The sequence below is a fragment of the Nipponia nippon genome, unplaced genomic scaffold, assembly GCF_047370975.1.
Source record: "Nipponia nippon isolate SJK-2023a ecotype South Korea unplaced genomic scaffold, ASM4737097v1 scaffold_15, whole genome shotgun sequence".
Taxonomy (NCBI): domain Eukaryota; kingdom Metazoa; phylum Chordata; class Aves; order Pelecaniformes; family Threskiornithidae; genus Nipponia; species Nipponia nippon.
Window position 1 is genome coordinate 8,114,032 of NW_028262331.1, and position 23,948 is coordinate 8,137,979.

Below are 23,948 nucleotides of genomic sequence, written 5' to 3' on the forward strand. Positions count from 1 at the left end.
GGAATAATTCAGCACAGGAAGCTGGCGGAGCCACAGCCCCCTGTCACCTCACAGGATTTGCAGCTATGCGTAAAGCTAAACCTTAGGAAAAGAGCGATTCCAGCCTTTCTGGCTCGCCTGAAAGTAACCACGCTGCCCTGTGCGGGGCAGTTACTGACAGAGCAGCTGCATGGCTCAAAACGCATTTTCACAGCGTTACCGGAGCAGGGAATTGTGCTAGGATTACCGGGTCCTTCCCCCAGCTCTGCCTTTGATTTGTGGTGTGTGCAGACCCCTTAATTTGTTTCTGTTTTCCCCATCTGTGAAACTGAGATAAGATCACAAGGGAATTGTAGAGTGTGATTCATTAATGTTTATTAGGCGGAGGGAAATCCTTAAATGAATGGCACTGTATTCCAGCAGGACAAAGTTCAAGATTGCAAAGAGGCTGATTAAAACCAAATCTGCTATTCCCAGCCTAGGAGGACAAAAAAAGAAAACTGAAAAACCTTACCTACCCCTATGTCTGCCAAAAGCAGTCTTTAAATAAAAGTGATTGAAATAAAATTGAGCAGAATGCGCAAGTGTGCATGCATTCATGCATACATACGTATCTGTGAAAACCATGCAATACTTTTTATTAGTAAATGTATACCAAAAAGTGTAATGAGGGTGCGTTTGAAGATTCCGGTAAGAAATAATAAAGCGGTGTATATGATCAGCATTAACTGTGTGAGTTACTGGTGGCAACACGGCGTTAGTACACCGTGAGGCAATAAATATGACACGCTTTCATAAAGGGGTGTAACGACACGCAGTGGATTGGCACGTCCCATTAGGCACCTAAGTGAACCGAGCTATAGATTGGTTATAGTAATCTTGCTGCCAGACTGACATGCTTCTCATGCTCACAGAGGAGCATTTAAGCTATTTTAGGTAATCGCTACGGAGAGCCTCAGGCAGAAGCGGAGGATTTATACACCTTAGTGTTATTCAAAGGAGGAATCTGCACATTGCAAAAAAGACCAATGCGCGAGTGGTTTGTCGGTGGCTGATGGACGGTTTGTGTACCTTTGGAGAAGGGAGTTGTCTGTCTTTTTTTTTTTACCAGATTGTTACAAACATCTCAAAGCAATTAACCCGGAGACGTAACACCAGGCATCTCTCCTAGTTGTGGTGCTGTAATGAAACGGTTACTGCAGTGTTCTCTTCTCTCTGGCTGCGTTAGTCAGGAAGGGCAGAAAAACAGCTTATCTGCCCTGCTTTTACAGTGCCAGTCTGCAGGCAGACTAAGCCAATATTTATAGGTTAGACATATCTGAAGTTGGCAACACTGGGGACTGATGTAACATTTTCCAAGCCTCAGAGTGCGTCACAAGCGTTCCCGCCTCAGCCCGCACCGCGATGCCTGAGCCAGCAGGTAAATATTCCTTCCCTTGTGTCAGAGGTAGAAATTGAGGCGACTGGTGACAACTGGAGTCAGTAGGTGGCCTAAATTCGGTCCTGGCATGATGACAAATTTACTGTGCGATTCTTGTCCTGATAGAGCCTAACGGAGGGTGAAACATTAACATACGCAGGACTTGTAAGGGAAACAAACGTTATGACGTACAGACAAAACACAATGCAAAAACTGTGCCTTAGCAGAAAGGGGGATTTATTGGCGGCCGTCAGGCAGGAGTTGGGAACCTGGACTGCAGGCTGGTGTCCTGCTAAGCGTCGATCGCTTGCCACCTTCAGGTCGGACGGGAATTCACAGACGTTGCCAGAAAGCTGAGGCCTTGGGCCAGGCCTCGGGCGGCGGATCCCAGCATCCCCGGTGCGGTAAATCACAGACTTTCGATTTTGTGGAGCTGTTTTCCTCCCCTCGTGTCTCCTCCTGACACCGTGCCGATGGTGAGGGGTTATTTTACCTGTTGGGAGGGAAGCCCTGGTCACGCCACCCGCCAGCACTTTGATTTACGCCGCAGCTGAACCGTGCCAGGCCTGGGGGGGCTGCGGCGCTGGGCCTGCGCCAGGGCCCGGGCCTGGGCGGCCGGGGGAGAGGTGCCGCTGGGCTTCCCCGCGCTGGCAGCGTCCCTCGGGAAGGAGCAAGCGCTACTGTGAAAAACTGCAGCAGATTTGGGGGAAAAAAATAACGGTTTTGGCTAACCGGGGCGGGCGGGGCTGCTGCCTGCCGCAGAGCGCTGGGGGGAGTCGGGGGGCGGGGGCCTGCGTGGAGGGGCGGGGCCTAAGGGGGCGGGGATTAAGGAGAAGGCGGGGCGTAGAGGCCCGCGCCTGCCCTTAGGCGTGCGTAAACAGTGATGTCATCGGCGCGCGCGCCGGCGCCGCTTCCGCGTGAGGTCACGTCGGGGGGGGTGGGAGGGGTGTGTGTGTGTTGCCGCCGACAGGGCGGCCCTCGGGGCCCCGCGGCCGCCATGGAGGGCGGCGGCCTGCCCATCCGCCGGCACCGGCGGGCCCTGGTGGAGGCCGTGAGGGAGCGGCCCTTCCTCATCGTCACCGGCGAGACGGGCAGCGGCAAAAGCACGCAGCTGCCCAAGTACCTCTTCGAGGCAGGTAACGGCCGGGGGAACCCCCGAGAGCCCCCTCCGCTCTGCGGCCTCGGCCCCGAAACGTGGGAAACAGCACAATAAAGGCAGATGATCCTCCTGTCCCCGCGGCGGGACGCGGCCTCAGGCTGTGCCGCGCGTGCGGTGCGCAGAGATGGCTTGATTAAAGCTTTTAAACTAAAAAGCTGTGACCACACCTGTATCGTGTAGGTACCTGTGTATACACTGACTCTGAGCAGCACAACTCAGCGTGTCTGGTCTCCCCGTCTCTCCCGTAGGCCTCGCCAAGGACGGGGCCGTTGGCGTCACCCAGCCCCGGCGCGTTGCCACCATCTCGGTGGCGCAGCGGGTGGCCGAGGAGATGGGCTGTTCGCTGGGGAGCGTCGTCGGGTACCAGGTCCGCTTCGATGACTGCAGCACCGAGGTAGGGCTCCGAGGGCTGTGTTCCTGCAGGTGCTGGCGTGGCAGGGCTGCCGCGCCGTTTTTTGCTCGTGGGTCCCTCCACGGAATGGCACAGCCCTGTTGCCTCTCCTGGGGCTTTGTGTGCAGAAGGTCTCAGAGCCTTGGGAAGCCATCTGTCCCAGCTGTGGTGAAGCTGCGGTTGTATGTATCATATAACTCACTTGGTCAAGTTTTTTGAACACCTTAGCAGTAAAACATTGTCAAGCACCTGTGATGTGGTGCATAAGCACCTGTGATCCAATCTCAGTGTGTGTTCTGGACAAATATGTGATCTATGTAGAAGCGTTTACTTTACTTTGAAGTAAAAATCCAGGATAACAGCTGAATGTCTAATTAAACCTTTCAGGATACCGCCATCAAGTATATGACCGATGGCTGCTTATTGAGGCAAATATTGGCAGACCCCCTTCTCAGCAAGTACAGTGTCATCATTTTGGATGAAGCTCATGAGCGGAGCCTCAGCACTGTGAGTGTTGCCTTTTATCTGTCCTTTTGGGTCGCTATTTCTCCTTTACTCAGGGCTACTTAGACCTTTCTTTCGCTTCTGCATAATCCCCAAGGATTTTGGCTCACTTTCCATGGATGCACTTTATCCTTTTGCTCTCCTAAGACCACAGAATTGCTGCTTTGTTTATTACATGCTGCATAATCTGAAAATAAGATGCGGCCTGTAATCCTGTTGGAATTGTAGCTGTTGTTGCGTTTGAAAGCAGTTAAAACTTGGCTGGGTATTGGATACTTTCCCAAAATTTGCAGGAGTTTGAAGCGAGCACAGTGAACACAAACTTTCTAGAATCCTAGTTTTAAAAAACCACACACAAACAAAACCCTGACACGTCTCTCTCAGGCTAAGGCCTAATGTTTCTTAGGGTGTGTATATGACTGTGCAAAGAGATTACGGCTTCTGGGATCACAGAAGTATCTAGACTGACCTAAGTACCAAAAGCTATCAAATGTCACTCTGACCCTTCTGTGGCAAGCAAAGTGAGACTCGAGTCACTCAGTCCTCAAGAGATTGTGTTGTGTGTCAAACAACCTACCAGTCCAGCCAACAATCTACCAGTCCAGCTGTGGAAAAGGGAAAATGCTTTCTGAATCCCAGTTTTGCCCTCAAGCATCTGAGGGTATTGCAAGTAATTGAGCTAGGGTGATGTAAGAAGTTACTGCTCCGTCACCTGTGTCTAACTAAAAGGAGCAGATTTTTAATCCAGAGCACTGCAGAGTAAAATAAACTTTCTCGTCAGAACAATAAATAGTACAACAAAGGAGGGTGCGCGCTCAGTTGGGTAACGTACGCTGGACAGAGGTGATGACTTTTTAAAATGGGTCCGAGGTAACTGCTTGCAAATGAGTTGACCATGAGAGTATAAAAATTCAAACCAAAGGATTTTAAGTTACACTGATTCTGTTTATAGGCTGTGAGAAGAGCTGATAAAAAATTAATTAAATTCTAGAAACCAATTAGAATGCTTACAAGACGATCAGGGTAAGTGTATGTATTCTTCTGAGTGCTTAGGCCCTGAAGATGTGAATTTCTGTCTTCGCTATATCAGTGGGATAAAATCAGTCCCTTCCAAGTTCGTCAGGAATTTCTAAGAAAACTGGGGTACTAATATAAGTTGCTTCTGTTTTTCTGTTAGGATATTTTATTTGGTTTGCTGAAGAAACTATTTCTACAGAAGAAGCCACCAAACAGGAAGACGGCCATGAAAGTGGTGGTGATGTCAGCCACCCTGGAGGTAGACAAGCTCTCGGAGTTCTTCGGACACTGTTCAGTGCTGCATATTCCAGGAAGAAGTTATCCTGTCAAGGAGATATTCTGCAACCTGCTCAGCCCAAGGGACGTAGGCAGCTCTGCGTATGTTACGGAGGTCTGGACTGTTTTACTTTGTTTCTGTGTTGTGTTCTCTGTTCTTGGTATGATTATCATCTGTGAAAGACCGCAAGAATTAGCTGGGGTATTGCTGTGTTATTAGTGCCTCTACAGGCTAGAGCGAAGAAGTAGTTAGTACTGTGAGTTTTAGAAAGAGTAGGTGAGGTTTCAGCTGTTACTGGCTTTTGTTGTTTGTTTCAGGCTGTAAAAGTGACATTGGATATCCACTTAAATGAACCAGAAGGCGACATCTTGGTTTTCTTGACAGGTGAGAATTTTTCATTCAACAGCTGGTGGTTATTCCAAGTGAAGCGTGACATTGCCAGCAAAACAGTACATCCGTCCAACGACTGTCTAGTTTGTCCCAGAGCAGTAAGTAGAGAAGAGAAAGTTGCAGGTTGACGCACGTAGTCCTGTGAAGTGATAGTTTTCAGAGTGTATTTAGGTATATCCATGCCTATGAGATCAGATGAGAAAAACATTAACTTAAAAATTTGCACTTGCTCTTTTCTTCCTGTGCCAAATTTACTCTGTTTGCATTGTCTACGTGTTTTATTTTGTTGTTCATTCAGGAAGGGAGAATTTCTTTAGCTGAGGAACCCTGCATCACTGCACGGGCCAGGCACTTGTGCAGTCATGTTTTAAGGAAAAGCCTCGTGGAAGACTGGATGTCACCTCCTAAACTAACTCTTACAAATGTTACTTCCTTCTTGTGATGGTGTTGATGACTTTTGGCCAAACAATCTTGTTTAAAGATGTTGCAAACTAGGAAGGCAGAGTTGTAGCTACATGAGTAAAATGCTTTTTTATGTTTTTTAGGTCAAATTGAGATAGAAAGAGCTTGTGACTTGCTTTTCAAGAAAGCAGAATCTATTGATTACCGGTATGAAGTACATGATCGGTCTGTTGAAGGCCTGCTTATCTTACCATTGTATGGGTCAATGTCAACAGGTAAGAGCATATAATGTCATACAGAACTTGATTCACATAAACAGTAACTGCAAGAGTTGTTATGAACAGTATGCTACTCAAATATTCCTATCATGACTGGAAAAAATGGCATTCATTAACCCATTTGTTACAATACTGTAGTGTTATGGGGTTTTTGTGGTGTTCATAAACTAATCAAACTTCAGCCTTCTCTGTACTTGGCTGAAGTGGCTTCACATGGCATCAAGGTCTCCAGCTTAGGAAGGGGATATTGTGTAACCAAAAGTTCAGATGTCTTATTTAGGTTCTCACATTTTATTTTATATGGAAAAGATATTGCCAGTAGGTTTTTGGTGATGAGAGTAGACCTGTAAGGAAAGACAAAAGTAGTACAGTCTTACACAATATAGAAAAGTAGTGGTTATCAGAATGAGTCAGTCTGTTTTATTTGGCAGCAATACCACAGTTAGTTTTGAAGAGTTAAAAACAGAGGCCCTTTGACCTTTCCTGAACACAGACACTGTATTTTCAGATGAACACCAGTGCGATGTTTAAATGTGTGGGTGCAGTATGTAGAATGCAAAGAGGCTGAATAAGTGTTCAGAAGAGCAGGACAGCAGTTTCCATCTGGAAGTGCTGCTGGGAGGAAAGCTCTTGTAACAATCTGCAGAGAGGAAGCAAAATTTTTACCTTCTTGAAAGAACAAAATGAAAAGTTGCATAAAAGAAAGGCATAGCTTCTTCCTTACTCCATGATGGGTATTAGATTCCTGGCTGAGAGTGATAACTCTCACAATAAGTGAGAAAATTTCAGGGGAAAGTTGAATTTCCACCTCCCTTTTTTGTTCCTTGGAAAGCCAAATGAATTAATGGAAACTGCATATGTTGCTTTGTTACATGTTAAAAGAAGATTTGCTGGAAACATGGGCCGTTTAACTGAAACTATTCATGTTCACCTTCACTTGCTCTGATTGTTAAAACCGTTCAAATCCTTCATGAAGATTCTATTAAGACCAGACATCTTGTTTGTTTTTCTTAGCTCTGGGTTAGGAAACATCCAGGAGAGTTGGCCTTTCTTGATCTGAAATTCTTCTTGAATTTGCAAGCAATAAAGAAGATATTCTCTGATTTCTGGCATATGCTAAAATAATACCAAATCTGTATTTTAGAATGTTATGTGATTAATTTTCTAATTTCATTCAAATGACTTTCACTAAGCATTCGAGTAAGTTTGCACAGTGTTAGAGGTGTGGTTTGAAATCAGAGCATTGTTAACGTAACAGATTGTTTGACTGACTACCTGTCGTTTTAGATCAACAGAAAAAAATATTTTTGCCAGCTCCCACGGGCATTAGAAAATGTGTGGTATCCACAAACATCGCTGCAACATCTCTGACAATTGAAGGAGTCAGGTACTGTTTCCTGTCCTTCATAAAAGCTGTAACAGAGGGAATAATTCAGAAAATTCTACTAGATTTGGAAAAACATGTCTGACTTCCTTCTGCTAGCATATCTGCCCAATAATTACCTGTTGCCTTTTTTTGTGTGTGTAATGAATAAAAAAACTCCCTTGCTACTATTATATAGTCTTACAGATTACTAATATTGTTGGACCCTAATTTGAAATCAAATCTCAGCTCCGTTAAATGGGCATAATCTCCTTGGGTGTGGGGAGGGATCATCTGTAACATCCTGTAGACTGAACCGTAGCAGGGCTGCAGCTGACCAGCAAAGCGCAACTACCTGTTTGCAGCAATTGTAGGGTAAACGTGTTCTTGCTTTGATCGTACGCATGTGACAGTTACCTGTCTGTCTACTGAGACCTCTGTTGTTTTCGTCTCTGACAGAGTGAATCTTTTTCAGATACGTAGTAGATAGTGGATTTGTGAAGCAGTTGAACCATAACCCCCGAGTTGGCTTGGACATACTGGAGGTGGTGCCCATTTCAAAGTAAGTTTTAAAAAAGTCATTTGCTTGGTGTTTCTGGGAGTTGCTCTGACAATACTGTGTATCGGTTGATCTTTTTAAAAATAAACAAAAGGGGGGTGGGGAGCGGCTTTGAGGCTCCATAATTTAAAGCCATTTTGTTTGCTGCTAAATAGAAAGTGGTTCAGGACATATAATTTCCTATAAGTTACAGGCATTAAGAAGGAATTGACAATGCATTGTCTGTAGTCTGAACAGTGGCTCACGTGTCATCTTGTGTTTGCTGAATACAACAGCCTGATTCAGAGAAGCTTAAAAAAATCTTCCCTTGCACAGAAATGCTTCTTCATTCTGCTGGTTCTTGTATAGCTGGATTTCTCAGTTGCTGCACAGTATAATAGATGTTCCATCTACCAGCATAGAAACCGCTATTATTTATCATAATTACAGCGTGCTTTTTTGGATAATAGCAGAAGGGATCAGGAGTTTGGATTTTTTTTTTTTTCCCCTGCCTTTCTGTTTTGGAAGGAGTGAAGCAAGGCAACGAGCTGGCCGAGCTGGCAGGACATCATCTGGAAAAAGCTATCGGCTATACAGCAAAGAATTCTGGGAGCAATGCATGCCTGATCACACGGTCCCAGAGATCAAGAGAACCAGCCTGACATCTGTGATCCTGACCTTGAAGTGCCTTTCCGTGCATGATGTCATAAGGTAACCTCCATGGAAGGGAGAGATTATCGTTTTCTTCCTGAGTCTCAGCAGCAAGGCAGCACAGGCACCCACAGCCTGTTGGCAGGAGGCAGGATTAGGTCCCTGGCCAACTGTGGCACTTCGACACAATCAGCTTTTCTGCTGTTCTCCTCAGTCTTGAGCTCAAGATCCAATCTGGCATTAAAGTTCAGTTTGAGGTTCTGCCAAAACTAGCTCCTTCTCTCCAAAATTAAATAGTTAATAGTGTTCCTTTAAAATACTGATATTTATATCGCAAAAGCTTTATCTCTGTAGAATTCTTTAATTTTCGGATCATACATGTGCAGGAAATACCGTTCATCTTCGCATGTGCCATGTTGGGATTTGTCATTGTAATTCTTCAGCTTGAGGCTGTACATGTAGTAGCACACCCGTATACTGAAAATGCTTACATGCACTTTGGTCAGAAACCTGTATTGGAAGGTTACAAAAGTATTTTAATAACTATGAAAACTAACAAAGCTATACTGAGTCTGAACAGTGAGATTTTTTTACTTCATTTTTGACTATAGATTTCCCTATTTGGACCGCCCTGAAGAAAGGCATATTTTAGAAGCTCTCAAGGAACTTTACCAGTGTGACGCTATTGACAGGTAAAAAATAAAGGGTGTAGTCACTACAAAAATTTAAAATCTAATGGTTTAACTGGTGTTAGTGAGTTGTTCATGTGGACTAAAGGACTTCCCCCAGCAGTAGAATATGTTTCCTCATTAGACCAGGAAGTTAACAACTGGGTTTTAATATACTCTCTGTAAAATGAGGGTTAGAGCATGGCTTAGGACTTCCGAGATACAAATTAATTTCTCCACATTGTCCTGGAGTTCCTGAGTGACCTCAGACAAACTACCTCAACTCTGTGCTGTAGTTCCTGGCAGCAGATCCCAGACTGTTGCGACGAAGCTGCTTAGGCACTAGCTGTGAGGCCCATCCAAGAACTCAAGACAGGAAGCAAGATCTTATCCTAAGCTTCCAGGAATTCTTCTTGCAAAAAAAAAAAATATATATATCTTAATCTTAAGCATCTGATCCACTTAAAAAGCTGGCTTTGCCTGCCATGAAGCAGGCATAAGCAAACTGGAGAGAGGTGAAACATTCTTCTGCTAGTGACACTTGCTTCATGTCTCCAGCACCTCTCTGGGCACAGACAGACTGCAGTGTTAGAACAGTCCAGAGGGAAGCGCTTCTTTTGGGCTCTTTATCAGTATATCGTGGCTGACATTTGCGCGTGCACGTTCCAATTTATGTTTAAATATAGTTTTGTTGAATCTGGTATTTGAATCTTTTTCCTGGGATAAGGAGAGGCCACGTGACAAGACTGGGTGAGTTCCTGGTGCAGTTTCCCCTCCCTCCCAACCTGACCTGTGCCGTCATAAAAGCTGCTTCTCTTGACTGTGAAGATCTGCTGCTTCCCATAGCAGCCATGTTGTCTGTGGAAAATGTCTTCATTCGTCCAGGTAGGAAGCCCCTTATCCCAAAGCAGCCTTGGGTGGGTCGGGAATTCTGCCTGGACAAAGACACCTTGGACAATGGTTAGGCAGAACACACTGCTTCACCTGGAGACCTTTTCTACAGCTTCCCTCTGTGGTTTTTTTTTTTTTTCTCTCAGTGGTTTTCTGTGCTAATAGTTTGTGAGGCCGCAGTATCTTAGAGGTGTATCTCAAGGCTATAAAGTGGGAACTGATCTGTATTTTGAACAATGGTAGCACAAGCCTTTACTTGAGCATAAGGATACTCCTGCTAGGGAGCAAGCTAATCTCCTTAGTTGGGCCCAACACTTTAAATAACTCTTATGTTGCAGTGTGAGGAAGAGTCCTCAAGCGCAATGCCTTGTCTCCCAGAGTGTATCACAGCAGATCTGTAGGGAAGAATGGTAAGATTAGGACAAATACACAATGGCACTTTGCCCGTATGCTTTTACAGCTTTCTGTGGTGGAGTCAGGGCACGTTGCACACTAGGAATTGGCCAACAGCTGTTCCAAAGACTTCAAAATAGCATGGAATTGGGTTGAGTTTGTCCCAAGGCTGTGGGCTATAAAGCCACATATGGGTGAGTGAGTGGATTGCTGAGAGGTCATAAGGGGGAAAACTGTGTTACAGGAGGGAAAAGAAAAAAAAAAACCCAAACCCACCAGAAAACACACGACAGCAGATGTTTTGCTGTTGGTCTAAGTACAGACAACAGGGACTGATGGGACTGATTAATTTGTTTTTAACGAATGGGGTTGCCTCTGGATTGGCTTTTCTGTTTGATAACTGTTTAACCAAACTGTGAGAAGCTCAACTTGTTACTGCCATCATTTCCAGTGTTTTTCTAAATGGAAAATGTAATTTTGCTGTGGTTCCAAGCTAGCACCTTTCACACTAGCTAAACTCAATCTCCCACATCCTCCCTCCTATCTCGTTTCCCCTCCTGTCTGTCCCCCCTTCCCCCCCCAGTCTTTGTGGGAGACCTTTGTCCTTTCTAGTCACTCATTGGCTCTTGTCCAGTTATCTCTGTAGTCTATTAACCGTGGCCGTTAGCGCAACAGCTAAAGACACTGCTGACAGTACTGATAGCCTGGATTCTGCTCTGGGATCTTTCCCATTCCCAAAAATGTGCGTTTGCTTTCCCATCCTCCATCTGGCAATATGCCCCTGTTATCTGTTCAGCTAGCTAATGCACACACGTTCGTTGCTCTCCAGCAGCCCCGTACCTTAGGACGCAAACACAGAGACTCCCATCCTGAAGGCACTTGCTCACGTGCAATACGTATATGAACAGGCCTTCTTACTTCATCGGCGTTACTTTTAATACCCACAGACTTCTGACATCGCCTGCAGTACAGCAGCAATGCAGTGCATTGGCCTTTGCAGCCATATCCCTCTCTACTAAGGGGAACAGGTTGTGCTGGGGAAGAAATTCTTTGGGTATTTAAAACTTGAAAGAATACTTTGAAAATGTTGCTTTTGCCTAGCACATTCCTAGCATTTAGTGAAGGTGAATTCCCACTAAACTCACAGATCGCATTTTTTCTAGACTCTTATTTATTTTAAGACCTCCATTACTATGGCACTTGAGTACTAGGACAAAAGCTGAGTTAAAGAGATTAGACGGTGCTATGACGGGGCAGTTTCTACAGTCTTGTTTTTTCTCTCAGGGCAAAGCTTTCACTTGATCCCTGTGAACTGTTTGTTTAACGTCGCTGTTCCTTTATCTTTCCATGTCGGCATCTGAATTGATTGCGAGAGAGAAATATGTAGAACCTTTCTTTCGAAGAGACTAGAAGTCTTCATCTCTAGTGCTGACTGATGAGGTTAATCACAGATTTAATAGCATCTATGTGTTCTCGTTCAGCAGTAGTGGAAGGAGGAAGAACTGTAAAGGCAGCTGTGGAGGAGAGACAAATCTAAAAATAACATGAATAAAGAGCCAAGACTGTCAAACACACTTCGGAGAGATATTAATAGAAAATTAAGTAGGAGTCACAAATAAAAATGACTTTGTTGAAGTGAGATATAACTTACTTCCTCAGGTGATCCTCAGAAGCAAAAGGAGGCAGAACTTCAACACCAGGAACTTTCCTCACAAGTGGGAGGATGCAATGACTTTGCAACCCTCTTAAATATTTTTGAACAGTGCAAAGCAAGGTATAAAATGATTCCTTACAGTAAGTGGTTCTGCATTGCTCATAACTCCCAGCTGCTGACAGGTTTTAAATATATTGCATATATGCACATGTATGTACTCATGCTTAATTGCAGATTTATTCCTTATTGTGATCTGAAATTTCTATCAAGACACCTATTATTTAAACTAACAAAGTATCTGGCTGTGTAGGTTGCCTTCTTTGTACGACCACAACAAAAAATAGAGGCAACTTTCTGCCTGCAGCTTACAAAGGGCTTCTTTATAATACAAGTATTTCTGTTCTCAGCAAGTCTCCTTCAGCTTGGTGCCAGAAATACTGGATCCATTGGAGAGCTTTAAAATCTGCTTTTAGTGTCGAAAAACAACTTCGGGAAATAATCAGTAAACTGAAACAGGTAAAAAATTTCATTTTTGTATAAGTTATATAAGTTTATATTTAAGACATGTACTGGACGGCTGAGCCTTTGCCAGATGGCTGCTGCCTTTCTCCAGTAGAAACTAATCCACTTAAATATTTATTAGCGCATCCTTGCTGTAGCTTGTGTAACTAACAGGTATGATGGTGGTAACAAGCAAGAAGGAGGGTTTTCCTCCTTTCCTCATACTTTCCGTAGGGTGAGAAACCCAGAGTTTAAAATCCATGGGATGGAGGGGGTACAGCCGCTTTTTCTTTAGGAAAGATCCTCATTCATGTTTTTTCTTTCTATAGCTGCCAGACTTCCCTAAAGAGACATTTGAAGGCTCCAGAACTGAAATTCTAAGAAGATGTCTATGTGCAGGATACTTTATCAATGTAGCTAGGAGGTAAGTAATAAAGTTTGGAGAATTGAATGGAAAAGATATTATACAAGAATAGTAAGGCTGTATATTGTTAAAAGTAGCAAAGCAACAATTGCAGCTGAAGGTGGTGTTTCAGCCCAGGGCTGGAAGCCTGGTGGGTACTCTGCTTTTGACTCTCATAACATTCCTGGGAAAGTTGCTTACATCCTTGGACTAGTAGTTTTTCCATCTGTGAAATGAATTTGCAAGCTGATGAGTAGTTCCAGATATTAAACTAAAGGGCTTGGAAATGTCCAGTTTTCATGGCTGTCAGACTTCAGTCCCAAACCCTGTTTATTATTGTGTTGTTATATCTGCAGTGTTACTGTGGTAAATTAGACAGATATATTTTATTCCTCATTGGTTTTTTACCATTTAATTCTGGAAGCATCTTCCTCTGCTTATATATTTGAGTATTTTCCTCTATGCTGATGATGATTTGCTTAGTTTAGTGTTGCTGTCTAATCACAGCAAAGTATGTTTCATTATATACATATATATTTTTTCACAAACCTTTCAGATCTGCAGCCAGGACATTCTGCACAATGGACGGACATGGCAGCATAGTCTATATCCATCCTTCATCTACAGTAAGTTACCAAAGCCTGTTAATAAAGTAGCACAAGATCTATAAAAGGAATAAGAGGCAGGTCCCTGTAAACTCTTCCTCTTCTGTTTGGTTTGTGCTAACTTATGGCCAGGAGAAGCACAGTTGCAGTGTTTATTTTGAGAGTGGGGAAGAGCCTCACTTCTTCAGATTTGGTAAATGTTTGGCTTATGAAACGAGTGTGACATAGACTGGGCTTTCTCTCTGGCTCTTTGGATTTCCTGGGCAATTTTAAGCGAGCCGTTATGCCTCAGTTTCCCTGTCTGAAAATTTAGGGTAATGTCAGCTTTATCTCATTCTTGCATCTGAAGCATTGGAAGATATTCCAATGGAGAGTGCTCTAGAAATAAAAATTCTTTTTTATCAGTTCCAAAATAATCTTTTGCTTTTTCAGCTATATAACCAGGAGACTCGCCTTGAGTGGATCATCTTCCATGACGTCACAGTGACATCCAAAATCTATGTCCGGACAGTGTGTCCTGTTCGCTATGAATGGGTCAAAGACTTGTTGCCCAGATTGCATCAAATCGATGCATATGAACTGAGCAGTGTGGCACGGGAAGAAGTAACTGAAGAGGAAATAACCAAGTGGAAACATAAGGAGGACCTTAAAAGGCAGTATGGTAAGCACGTTACTAGTCCCTATCTATGGCGTGTGTAGTTTTCTTGGTTGGTGTGGACATGTGTGTGTATATTATGTCACTGAATGCATTTGAGACTAGTAGGTGTTAATCTGGATGTGCTTAACACATTTGATGTGTAGCTCTAGTTGTTTTCTTGTCTTACTACAGCTCTGCAATCCTTATTTTCCTGCCTCGGCAGTGTGTGTAGTGGTGTTTGTCTGCTGGTTCTTGCCGTGCTTCCCCATTTTGGTTTACTATAGCTGACAGGAGCAGAACTTTAACCCAGAGTTGATTAAAAGCATTTTGAGTCTGACCATTATTTAAGTTTGCAAAGGGTATCTAGCCATAGATACCCAAAATAATACTGTCCTGAGAGAGAGAAGTCCTAAGTGCTATAAGGGAAAAAAACCACAACAAACAAAAAACCACAGAGGAAAAAGTGTCACATTTTGGTGAATGTCTCATTCCGACAATGAATTCAATGCCATATGTTTAAAGAAATTGTCAGTTTTAATTAAAACTGGTGCCTGCTAACTGATCTGGCTGCTTGACATTCTTTGAATTCTTCTGTCAGCAGGTTTCGTAAAGCAGCCAAGTATTCAAAGGGCCTCTTTACTCCTGAGCTGACCCTTCCAAAACATTAATTTAATATACAGTACAGGCACTGGCAATATAGATTCTCTTCAGTTTCCTTAACAATGGAAAAAATGTAGACTGTTGTGCTCAGCCAGCGTCTCTTTTTGTCCTGCGTTATTGTATAAAACAACCATTTTAAACGATGAAAACATGAATTGGATTTGGTTATAATTTTGCTGGAAAGGATATTTGCATTATTGGATAATGCAGAGGAGCCTCATCTATTTATCTGAAGCCCAAGGAGCTGAGGTTTGTTCTCTTTGTCCCCCTTAACTGTTTGACTTCACCAGGCAATTGTATGTTAATTTGAGATTAATATTGACCTTACAGATGTTGTATTTCTGGGAGCTTCATAAAAAGATGTGGCTGAATAGCTGACAAAGGCTGAATTAGTGCCCAGTGGAAGGAAAGGCTGCAGCATGAGCTGAATTATTATTTGACTCCAAGACAGAATAATTACAAATATTCCAAGAGTGAATGCTGATTAAAGCTCCTTCCTCATATCAAAGAATGTGGTGCCCAGCCCCAGAGCCCTAGGAACAGGCTGCAGTAGCTGCTTCATTCACACAATACTTAGGCTCTCAGAGTCTTTGAGTTTGGTTTGTTTTTTTTTAAATCATTCTTATTATTTTAAATTTTATTTTAAACTGAAAATATTTCCTGCTTTTCTTTCCTTCTGGGAGAAACACTCCCAAGGTCTCAGCTCAGCAGGAGAATGTGCATTTCTAATGGTGTCTGATCTGGAGTATTGACTTTTCCCACTCCTTTATCTGTATGTTGTCCTCCCTTTTCCTCCTACCTCTGGAAATTTATAAAGAGAGTTTATTCTAAGCTCTTTTTTCCTGCTCTCAGTGCTGTCCCTCTCCTGCTTAAACCTGCATTTGAGATGTGTAATTTAGAGAAGAAATGGGTGCATAGAACACAAGATGCATAGTGTCTTACAATAAAAAGCAAGATACACATTTGGGGAGGAGATGAGCCCAGCTGCAAATACTGACATGGGAGTTAAGGCACGATTTTTTTATTTTTTTTTTCCTCCCCACTGTGGTACAGTCTGTCCTCTCTGGAAATCATTCAAATGACTGACTGGGACTTGAAAAACATTTGAGATCCTGTTGGGGGTTTTTGGATATTTTACAAATAGGAGGAATTGTAATGCTGGTTGTTTTTTCGGGGTTGGTTAGTTTTTTGACACAGAATAGTATATTTCTCTCTCTCCTCTCCCCCCAGAAGGAGTCACAGACAACTCTGCAAAGAAGATGGAGAGAAGGAATGATGATCAGTCAATACTGGATGCCCGAGCTCGCTATCTTGAGAGAAAGCAGCAAAGAGCACAGGGTTTAAGTGGCCCATTGAAAGAAATGGGGTAGTACTCGCTGCTGCTCTGCTCCCACTGTGAGGAAAGGCGGTTTGGTGCAGTTGTTCCGGGTATGTTTGCATAATGCAAAATGACTAACTGGAGTGAAGGAAAACTGCTTTGTGGTAAGTTTGAGTGCCGAGGCATACAAACACAATCTTCCTTTGCTGCATCCAGCAAGGAAAAGTTACCAAGCTGAATTTTGTTGCTACATGTCACTGGCAACAATTTAGTAGCCTCAAATGTGGATGGAGACATGATACTTACTGTGGTGCCAATTCTGTGGCATTTAGTTGACTTAGAAAGGTCTCAGTGCCATTATTAATAAAATTTTCTTAAAGGTTTCTTTTTTTAAAAGGAGTGGACCTGTCACTTTTTATCCATTTTACTTTGTATGATTGTGGCTATCCAATCCTCATGCTCATACACTCCTCAGGAAAGTGTGTAGGAAGTGCTCTTTTAATGATGGAACCATCAGGATCTAAATTCAAAAGGACGTTTGCCACCTGCATTCTGTGTTGCAGACAGTGTTGTTCCTACTCTGTATTGTGCTGTACCATGTACAGCGATGGTTCTGGGTGAAGATCTCTTTGTACGCAAAGTATTTTGTAAATGTTTTCACATTCTTACTAACTGCGTAATTTTTGTCAGGGATGACTTGGCACTGTGTTTTCCATTTGACAAAAAAAAAAAAAAAACTCAACCCAGCAGTCAATCCAGTACTCGGCCAGGTTATGTCCTGCAGTCCATCAGCAGGCCTGCTGCCTAGTGGGCTGTTTTTCTCAATTTGGTGACTGTTATTTTTAAAATGTATGGATTTTGGTCTGAAGAATGACTGTTTCAAATGTGTAGAAAGAATACACAAGGAAATACTAGCTTTTTTCCTTGATTCACGTATATAAAAAGCAAAGAGCTGTGATGCTTTGTCATCATAAAGTTTGTTTCCTTCTCAATAAAGAGGTAATCTTCTTCTGTCACCTTAATCCTAAAATGTTCCAGTGCTCCAGTGTGGAGCTTGTCTTTTTTGCCGTTTTCCACTTTCAGTAAGTAACATTTTGTATAAGACAATTTCCAAAAAACTGGAAGAACTTACTGTTATTTTTCATGCCTCTGTTGTTTGCACTGTGTGTCACCTTCAGTTGCTTTTCAGGTAACTAGCTAACGCTGTTGAAGTGATGTTGTAAGTAAGCCTTAGCACTTGGTGTAAAATGTTAAGCATTCCACCTCTGCGCTGCACGGGCTGTAGCTGATCATAAGCTTTCAAAACCCTTGGGATTCTTATGGGGAATGGGATAATATGATTCTTCATAAAGAAGGTAGTAGGTCTGATAATTGTCCCTCTTTCTGTGATTGTACCTATGAAAATGAAAAAGCTGAGGCGGGTCTGCGTACTTGCCAAACCTCGCGAAGGTGTGATTCATGTCTGGAAGAGCTGGCGAGGCTGCGGTGTCCTCTGCCCGTTGCCCTGCAGGGCTGAGTGCCACCTTGCCAGGCTGTAAGAGGCTTAACTCCAGCAACACCGTAGTTGTCAGTGGCAATAGCAGGAGCGAGCAGCGATGCCTGCGGCTGCCCTGCAAGTTTCAGTCGCAGAGTTCCTCACTGCAGGAGAACTGCTGCCGCCTGCCCCTTCTCTGTGCATGCAGAGCGCAGAAACGGCAGCGAGATGAATGCCTTTCTGGTTCCTACGGGAATGCGTGAAACAAACAATTACTGGTTGTGATCAATCTTTGTAGGAAGCGGCATGTTTACGATTCCTCTTTCGCTGGGCCCTTCATCCTGGGTTCAGATGGAAAAGGGTTTTGTTCTTTCACACCGTTGCTCAGACTCTGCTTTTGAGAAGCCAGTGCTTTTTCTTGACTAAACCTATAGCCCGAGTTTTGCAAAAGCCCACAAATTATTGCTGTTTGCTTTGATTTATACTGTATTTGCAATGTCATAGCCACTCGCAAGTCAAATGACATCTGCACTATGCGCTAGGTTTGAGATCAGGTGCTAGAACGCCTGCTCTTGCTTGGGGCTACATGTCTCTTGGCAGATCCCAATGCTTTGTTATTTTATTTATTATTTTTTACTTTTTTAGTAGCAAGAAGGGAGTTTTTTTTTTCCCTTGTGTTCCAGGGCTGCTCAGACGTTTTGAAATTGTGAATTTAAGACCAAGCAAAAAGGGTATGAAGAAATAACCATGAGATTGCAAAATAAGGAAAGATAGAAGCAAAGCAGTGGCTCGGCCTGCCGGGGTGCCCGCGCGTTCCAGCACATCCAGCTCTTGGTGACGCGCTTGGAGTGCCCTGTGTGCTGCGGTCCGGGAGAAAGAGTTAAGTTTTACCTGTTTCTGCGGGCTGGGGTCACGCTGTAAGTTAATAAACATAGAAGGAAATTTAAAGTTCCATTACGTTACTGCACTCATTAACAGCGTTACACGGGAAGAGTCCTTTGGCCCATCCCTGGGGTTTCAAGGGGCTGCTGCAGGCTCCGGGGGCGCTCGTGATTTTGGTGAAGGAAGGATGGTTGGCACCAGCTTATGGTCCTTCCCTGCTTTGTTTTCCTTTTTTTAATTAGGGTTTGTTAGTGCAGAGCAAGGGACAACGCACCCTCTGTTCACGGGGGGGGCAGCAGCGCGTGGTCGTGGCATGGTGCTAAAATGGGGGGGAAAACGGTGGGCAGAACCCGAGGGGAACGGGCGGGGCCCTCAGCGGCGGGGCCGGGAGCTGCCGGGCTCAGGGGGGGAACCGAGCCCGGCCCTGCCCGGGGCTTCGTGCCGGCGGGGGAGGCGGCGGGGGGGGGGGCCGGGCCCGCCCGTCGCCACGGCAACCGGCCCCGGGCGAGTCACCTTGCCCGGCCGCTCTGCCCCCTCCACGTGACCCGCCGGGGCGACGAGCGCGGAACGGAAGTGACGCAGCCGCACCCCGGTCGCATGATGTGGCAAAAAAAAAAAAAAAAAAAAAAAAAAGGCCGGGGAGGGCAGAGTGAGGCGGCACGAAATAGTCCCTTCCGGTGGCGGATCCCTCCGCCGCTCCCATTGGCCCCGCGGCGCGTGAGTCACGCCGCCCGCCGGGATCCTTCCGCCCGGCCGGCGCAGTTAAGGCCGGTCCCGGCAGGTGAGGGCAGGCCTCTTCCTTCCGCGGCGGTATCCTTCCGCCGGCGGGGGCAGCTTCCGGATCGCCGCGGCTCTCCCCGCTCGCTGGCCCGTTCCGCCATTGCGGTCCCGCTTCACCCCGCTGAGGTGTGACTCCGGTCCGGCCTCGGACTGGAGCCCCAGCCCGCTGCCGCCGCCATGGCCCAGATCCTGCCGATTCGCTTCCAGGAGCACCTCCAGGTGGGCGCGGAGGGGCCGGGGGAGCGGGCGCTGGGGCGGGCGGGCCGCTCCCTCAGGCGGAGGAGCCGCCCTGGGGACGGGTGCCTGGGCGAGAGGCCGCGGGCCCTCCCTGAGCGCCGCGGGGCGTCCCGGGCCCCTCCGGCGGCGGGCTGGCCGCTCTCCCGCAGGCCTTGCCGGCGTCTGGCTCCGGCAGCGCCTTCCCGCCGCGGGCTGCCCGCCCTGCCGCCCCGAAGGGCACCTTCCAGCGCGCCCGCCGCTGCCTCCGTGCGGGCCGGGGCGTGAGGGGAAGGGCTGCGGCCCTGTGGGGCTCCTCCGTCTCCGGGGCAGCCGGGGAGGTGGTGAGGGGCCGAGGCGCGGGCCCCGGGGCCGGGCATCCTGCCCTTGCCCGCTCCCCACCTTGCCTTCCCCGCTCTGGGCGGCGGAGTGTGTCTGGGCCCGGGGGTGTAGGCGAGGCTGGCGCCGTGCCCACGCTAGCACCTGCTGGGCGGTGCGGCGGTGGGAGGGGAGAGGGCGGGTGGTTCCTCTCTGCTTCCCAGGAGAGAGCCCCTCTCCTCCCGGGCAGGGCGAGGGGCAAACCCCGCTTCGGCACGGGGCCTGCAAGGGGGGGCGAGGGGGTAAATAAATAAGGTGGCCGAGCTGTCTCCCTTTATTGCTTAATTATATATACATATTATTTCTTTAAATGAGGCTAAGACTTCTTACAATTGCAAGGACATACTAAATCATTTTATTGATGCTCTGACTTGTAATGCTATCTTCTGTGAAGAAGACCCACATATTGCAGGGAAATGTGAAAGCTAATGCAGGCTTCCCTGCAGTACAGCTGTGGCAGTGCAGGCACAGAAGTGCCAAGTCTCCACTTTCTGTCTGCTGGCCTCTAACAGATTCTGGATTTGGCTGTCATTAAACCATAACCACATGCTAATAGGTGATTTCCAAATGATGGCCTTTACTTTCTTCAACTTGGCCTTCTAAAGGCGCTAGTAACAAATTCTAAAATTACTCCACTGCAGGAATGCAAGGTTACCTTCTCAAATAAGCATGCACCTTTAATGTCTCGGTGAAGCTGGAGTACAGGGAGGGGTCTGGAAGCAGCAATACCATTGTGCAATGTGTACTTCCTATCTGACAAGTCTGTAGGGCGAAGTACTACGAGCCACGCTTCTCGTCCCGAGTTGCTGTAGCTGTGCTGGTATCAAGCTTGGCTTTGCTGCTGAGGAGTATTTTTGAGGAGAAGTCGTATAATAAAAGTTACCTTGCTATACCCAGGCAGGGTCTTCTGGCTTCTAGCAACCTGCCTGTTGCCCTGCTTCCCTATGATGTCTGTATGTGTTTTGTGCTTAGTTAACTGGGACTGTGGTGGGCGCTAACCTAAGGATGGATTTCCATGATCTGTAGTGACATTTTTTTCTAACCCAAGTGGAAAGAACTCAATTTCTAGACACCTTGTTAAAAGAACAATTGCAAAATACTTATTTTGCCATGTAAATTACCACTGTCCGTGGTGGTGTTTTCAGATTTAAAAAATGCTGCCATGATTTTTTTTTTATCTAGCTAGTTAACTGTTGAGCACTGGCTAATTTTACTTCAATACCAATTTAAAACCAGGCCAGAATTCATAGCTTAGGCGTAGCCCTGGACTCTTTTGTAGCGAGCAGCACTGACAGGAGAATCTCATGAGTTGGCCAGAGCTTCAGCTCTGAGCAAGTGTTCTCTCCTGGTAGTGGCATAGCCTAGAACTGGGTATGTGAAGGTTCTGTATACTCAGGTGAAACTCATCCTTCTGGGTAGCCCAGCTCTTAATAAAGTATTGTGGAAATGCATCTGTGATGCATTATTTCAGATACAAACCTTGCATGTGACCCACTACCAGGTCTCTAATGACATGAGTGCTATTACATAAGGAAACTCATCTGCTGCACTCCAGAAGTGCTGATAGGTTTCAGGCCAGCACCACTGTGGAACCTGACTGTTCTGACTAAAGACTGATTTATCTGTTTATTTGTATTTTTTCCCCTGTTCCTATTTAATGTAGACCACAAACTTAACCAGTATCTTTTACAACTGCGTATATGAGCTGGTCTTTTGTAAGATTGGGCGTCCAGCCTTCTGAGCTTACACGCACGTGGCTCTTGCCCATAACGCTTCAGTTTGCTGTAACTATTGAACTTCCTCATTTTATTTCATTGAAAAAATTCAGAGGAACTTGAATTCTCAGAGGTACTGTTTTCATGCTGAAACTCCTGACTTACTGTTGGAGTAAACTTTGAGAGCAGAAACATTGATATTGCTACATTTTTGCTGACCCGATCTGCTTTAGCATATTTCAGGCTGTTCATAGGGAGTCCTCATGGACTCAATAATACAATTTCTTGAACTGTGCCTGACCTACATCGTCTGGGAAACTTGTCATGCAGGTGTTGTGCAACACTTTCAAGTTTGCAGCTGATGCTTAATGAAAGACAAGGTACCCAACTGGAGCCCTATTCATAAAAAGGCAGGTGACAGATATGAATGGGAAAGTTCTTGTGAGGCTATTATTGAAAGTTGCTTTTAATTAATCTGAAGGACTGGCAATCAGCACTACATGCAGTATGATACTAGTTCTCTGTGGACCCACTACTGCGGGTCAGAAAATGGTCAAGCTGCTATCTCTACAAAGCTTGTTCTGATCTTCAGCTTCAACCCAGTTGCACTCCATGTCACACTACTCAAGGCACGCTGGCGTTATCTGTCCTTGTCAGCATCTTGGCTAGGTGATATGGGAGTGAAGAGTTAAAGGCTCCAGAAGCCCTGCACTGTTGTGCTTCTGTATGTCTTGTCTCTTTGATACGCTCTATAGCAAGCTTTGTACCCTGGGCAAGTAAGATGTGGCAAGTAGTTAGCTTACTAGGGCTAAGTAAGCTTTCTGGGTATTTACTGAGTGAAGTCTAAAACCAAAATGTGTAGTCAGGCTTCAGGTCTTGTTTGTCCGAGTCCCATTACATACCTCTGAAATCTCAGTAGCTGCAAACATGTAGGATGTTATCTGTGTATTGTCTATTGTAGATGCCTGCCTTGCCACAAAAGAACATCAACAACACGCTGCGGAGAAACTTTTTCCTTGGGAATTTCCAAGGAGAGACTTGATTCCTGTGCTATCAAAACTGCTGGACTCTTGTTATAAAACTTATAGTGCTATTTTTTTTTTAAGTAGCCATGAGGAAGGAGTCCAGTGGGCATGTAGTGGGAGGTCAGAGTTCAGTATGTCAAATGATTGCAAATCTGGCTGCTTGTAGCCAGGTTTTAGGGATTCCATAAGCTGGTGCCTTTGTGTACTCGAGGGTGAAAGTAAAACACACCTGCTTACTGTAGTAGGCGCATAGAGCTTTTCTAAGATTACATGTTCCCGATCAATGAGGAGGAAAGAGACAAGTTAGCAGGTGATGAACTGTGATTGTCATTTAATTGAGCCACGCCACCCCGAAATACATAAAAATTGAACTTGGACGAGGCACACAGCTGTACTGGTGTGAATTAAGGCATTAATAAATACTCTTCTGAACCTAAATATATTTTTAAAAATTTTTAAATTATTCTGTAGACTTATCTAGCCAGCACAGAAGACTGTCAGCTCATGCTGTGTGCCTGATGCTGAGACAGAACTACTCTTCTAAACTAGGAAAAGGGTTCTTGTATCTATTGGTCATTGACAGAGCAAACCTGAATGGCGGCTATGCTGTTCTAGCGTGGTGGTACTTGAATGGCTCTCAGAATCAGAGCTAGCTATGCCAAAGAGCTAACTGAATAAAACTGGGAAGCCAAGGCATCATAATAAAACTTACAAATTTACTACTTCACTCTAAAATGCTTCCATGTATTGTGCTGGCAGTAAGACAGTTTAATATATCCTAAGACACAGAATCTCTGCTATAACAGCATTAATTTGAAACAGTTAAGTCTTTTGTTGGTATTTTAAGTCAGGAAATAGACAGAACTGCTGTGCCTCACGCTGTTTTGGTGGGGGTCTTGCCCCCTGCTTCTTAGTGGATCTGAATTCCTAAAGCCAGTGGGCTTGGAGTATTCTTACAGAGGGAAAATCTGTAACAAAGAATGCTGTGAAGAATCGAAGTGTCTTGAGGAGTGTCTGTGTGCCAACTAATTGGAAGGAACAAATTAGTTAAGCAGTTTATAAGCTATTCCTTGTGGCATGTCCCTTGCAGCAGGTACTCAAGTCGACAGGCCTGCTTGTCTTGGTGGCACTGCTCCTTAGCACTTCACGCTGGGACTGTGGTGATTTAACCAAAGATAGGTGATGGCAGCCAGTGCTTTTGAACTCGTTTCAGCAGGTACAGTCTCAGCTGTGGCTTGTAACTGAAATAGTCACACAGCCTGCCTGTGGCTGCTGAGACCGGATGGCTACCTCAGCCTAGTGAGGGTGAGGCAGAAAATAGGAAGGATATAGAAATAGAAGAGCTCCTCAGTATTATAGAGGTCTCTTATCTGTTGAGAACA

The 23,948-nt window shown here is 45.1% G+C and overlaps 2 protein-coding genes across 5 annotated transcripts in view; both read left to right on the forward strand.

Annotated features, from left to right (window-relative positions):
* The first annotated feature begins 2,355 nt into the window (after positions 1–2,355).
* DHX40 (DEAH-box helicase 40) lies at positions 2,356–18,525 on the forward strand. 3 transcript variants are annotated; one of them, XR_015703420.1, is made up of 18 exons: positions 2,356–2,535; positions 2,807–2,952; positions 3,337–3,456; positions 4,631–4,861; positions 5,065–5,131; positions 5,683–5,814; positions 7,105–7,204; positions 7,656–7,742; positions 8,247–8,429; positions 8,981–9,061; positions 9,765–9,922; positions 11,981–12,095; positions 12,383–12,491; positions 12,806–12,900; positions 13,436–13,505; positions 13,917–14,145; positions 16,012–16,263; positions 18,257–18,525. XR_015703420.1 is itself a non-coding variant. In XM_009470043.2 (17 exons), exons 1-17 carry the CDS (start codon positions 2,397–2,399, stop codon positions 16,149–16,151), a joined length of 2,202 nt encoding a protein of 733 aa, XP_009468318.2. In that variant the 5' UTR covers positions 2,356–2,396; the 3' UTR covers positions 16,152–18,525. The 3 variants fall into 3 exon arrangements, 2 of the variants coding, with proteins under 2 accessions (XP_009468318.2, XP_087607630.1); XM_009470043.2 differs by having other exon boundaries at positions 16,012–18,525; XM_087751504.1 differs by having other exon boundaries at positions 16,015–18,525.
* A 569-nt stretch (positions 18,526–19,094) lies between these two features.
* CLTC (clathrin heavy chain) overlaps positions 19,095–23,948 on the forward strand; it is a 34,033-nt gene continuing 29,179 nt past the window's right edge. Inside the window, exon 1 of one of the 2 annotated variants that reach the window (XM_087751502.1) lies at positions 19,095–19,454. In XM_087751502.1, the coding sequence (XP_087607628.1) occupies positions 19,413–19,454 (42 nt within the window). In that variant the 5' untranslated portion in view covers positions 19,095–19,412. The remainder of the gene's footprint in view (positions 19,455–23,948) is intronic. The other variant, XM_087751503.1, reaches the window with a different exon arrangement.

What these genes read in the sequence shown, in the direction of transcription:
- DHX40 (XM_009470043.2), top strand. Translation starts at nt 2,397, where the DNA reads ATGGAGGGCGGCGGCCTGCCCATCCGCCGGCACCGGCGGGCCCTGGTG. An exon ending in GAGGTGGTGCCCATTTCAAA is followed by an intron (nt 7,743 to 8,246) that starts GTAAGTTTTAAA and finishes CTGTTTTGGAAG; the next exon opens with GAGTGAAGCAAGGCAACGAG. An exon ending in TTTATCAATGTAGCTAGGAG is followed by an intron (nt 12,901 to 13,435) that starts GTAAGTAATAAA and finishes CAAACCTTTCAG; the next exon opens with ATCTGCAGCCAGGACATTCT.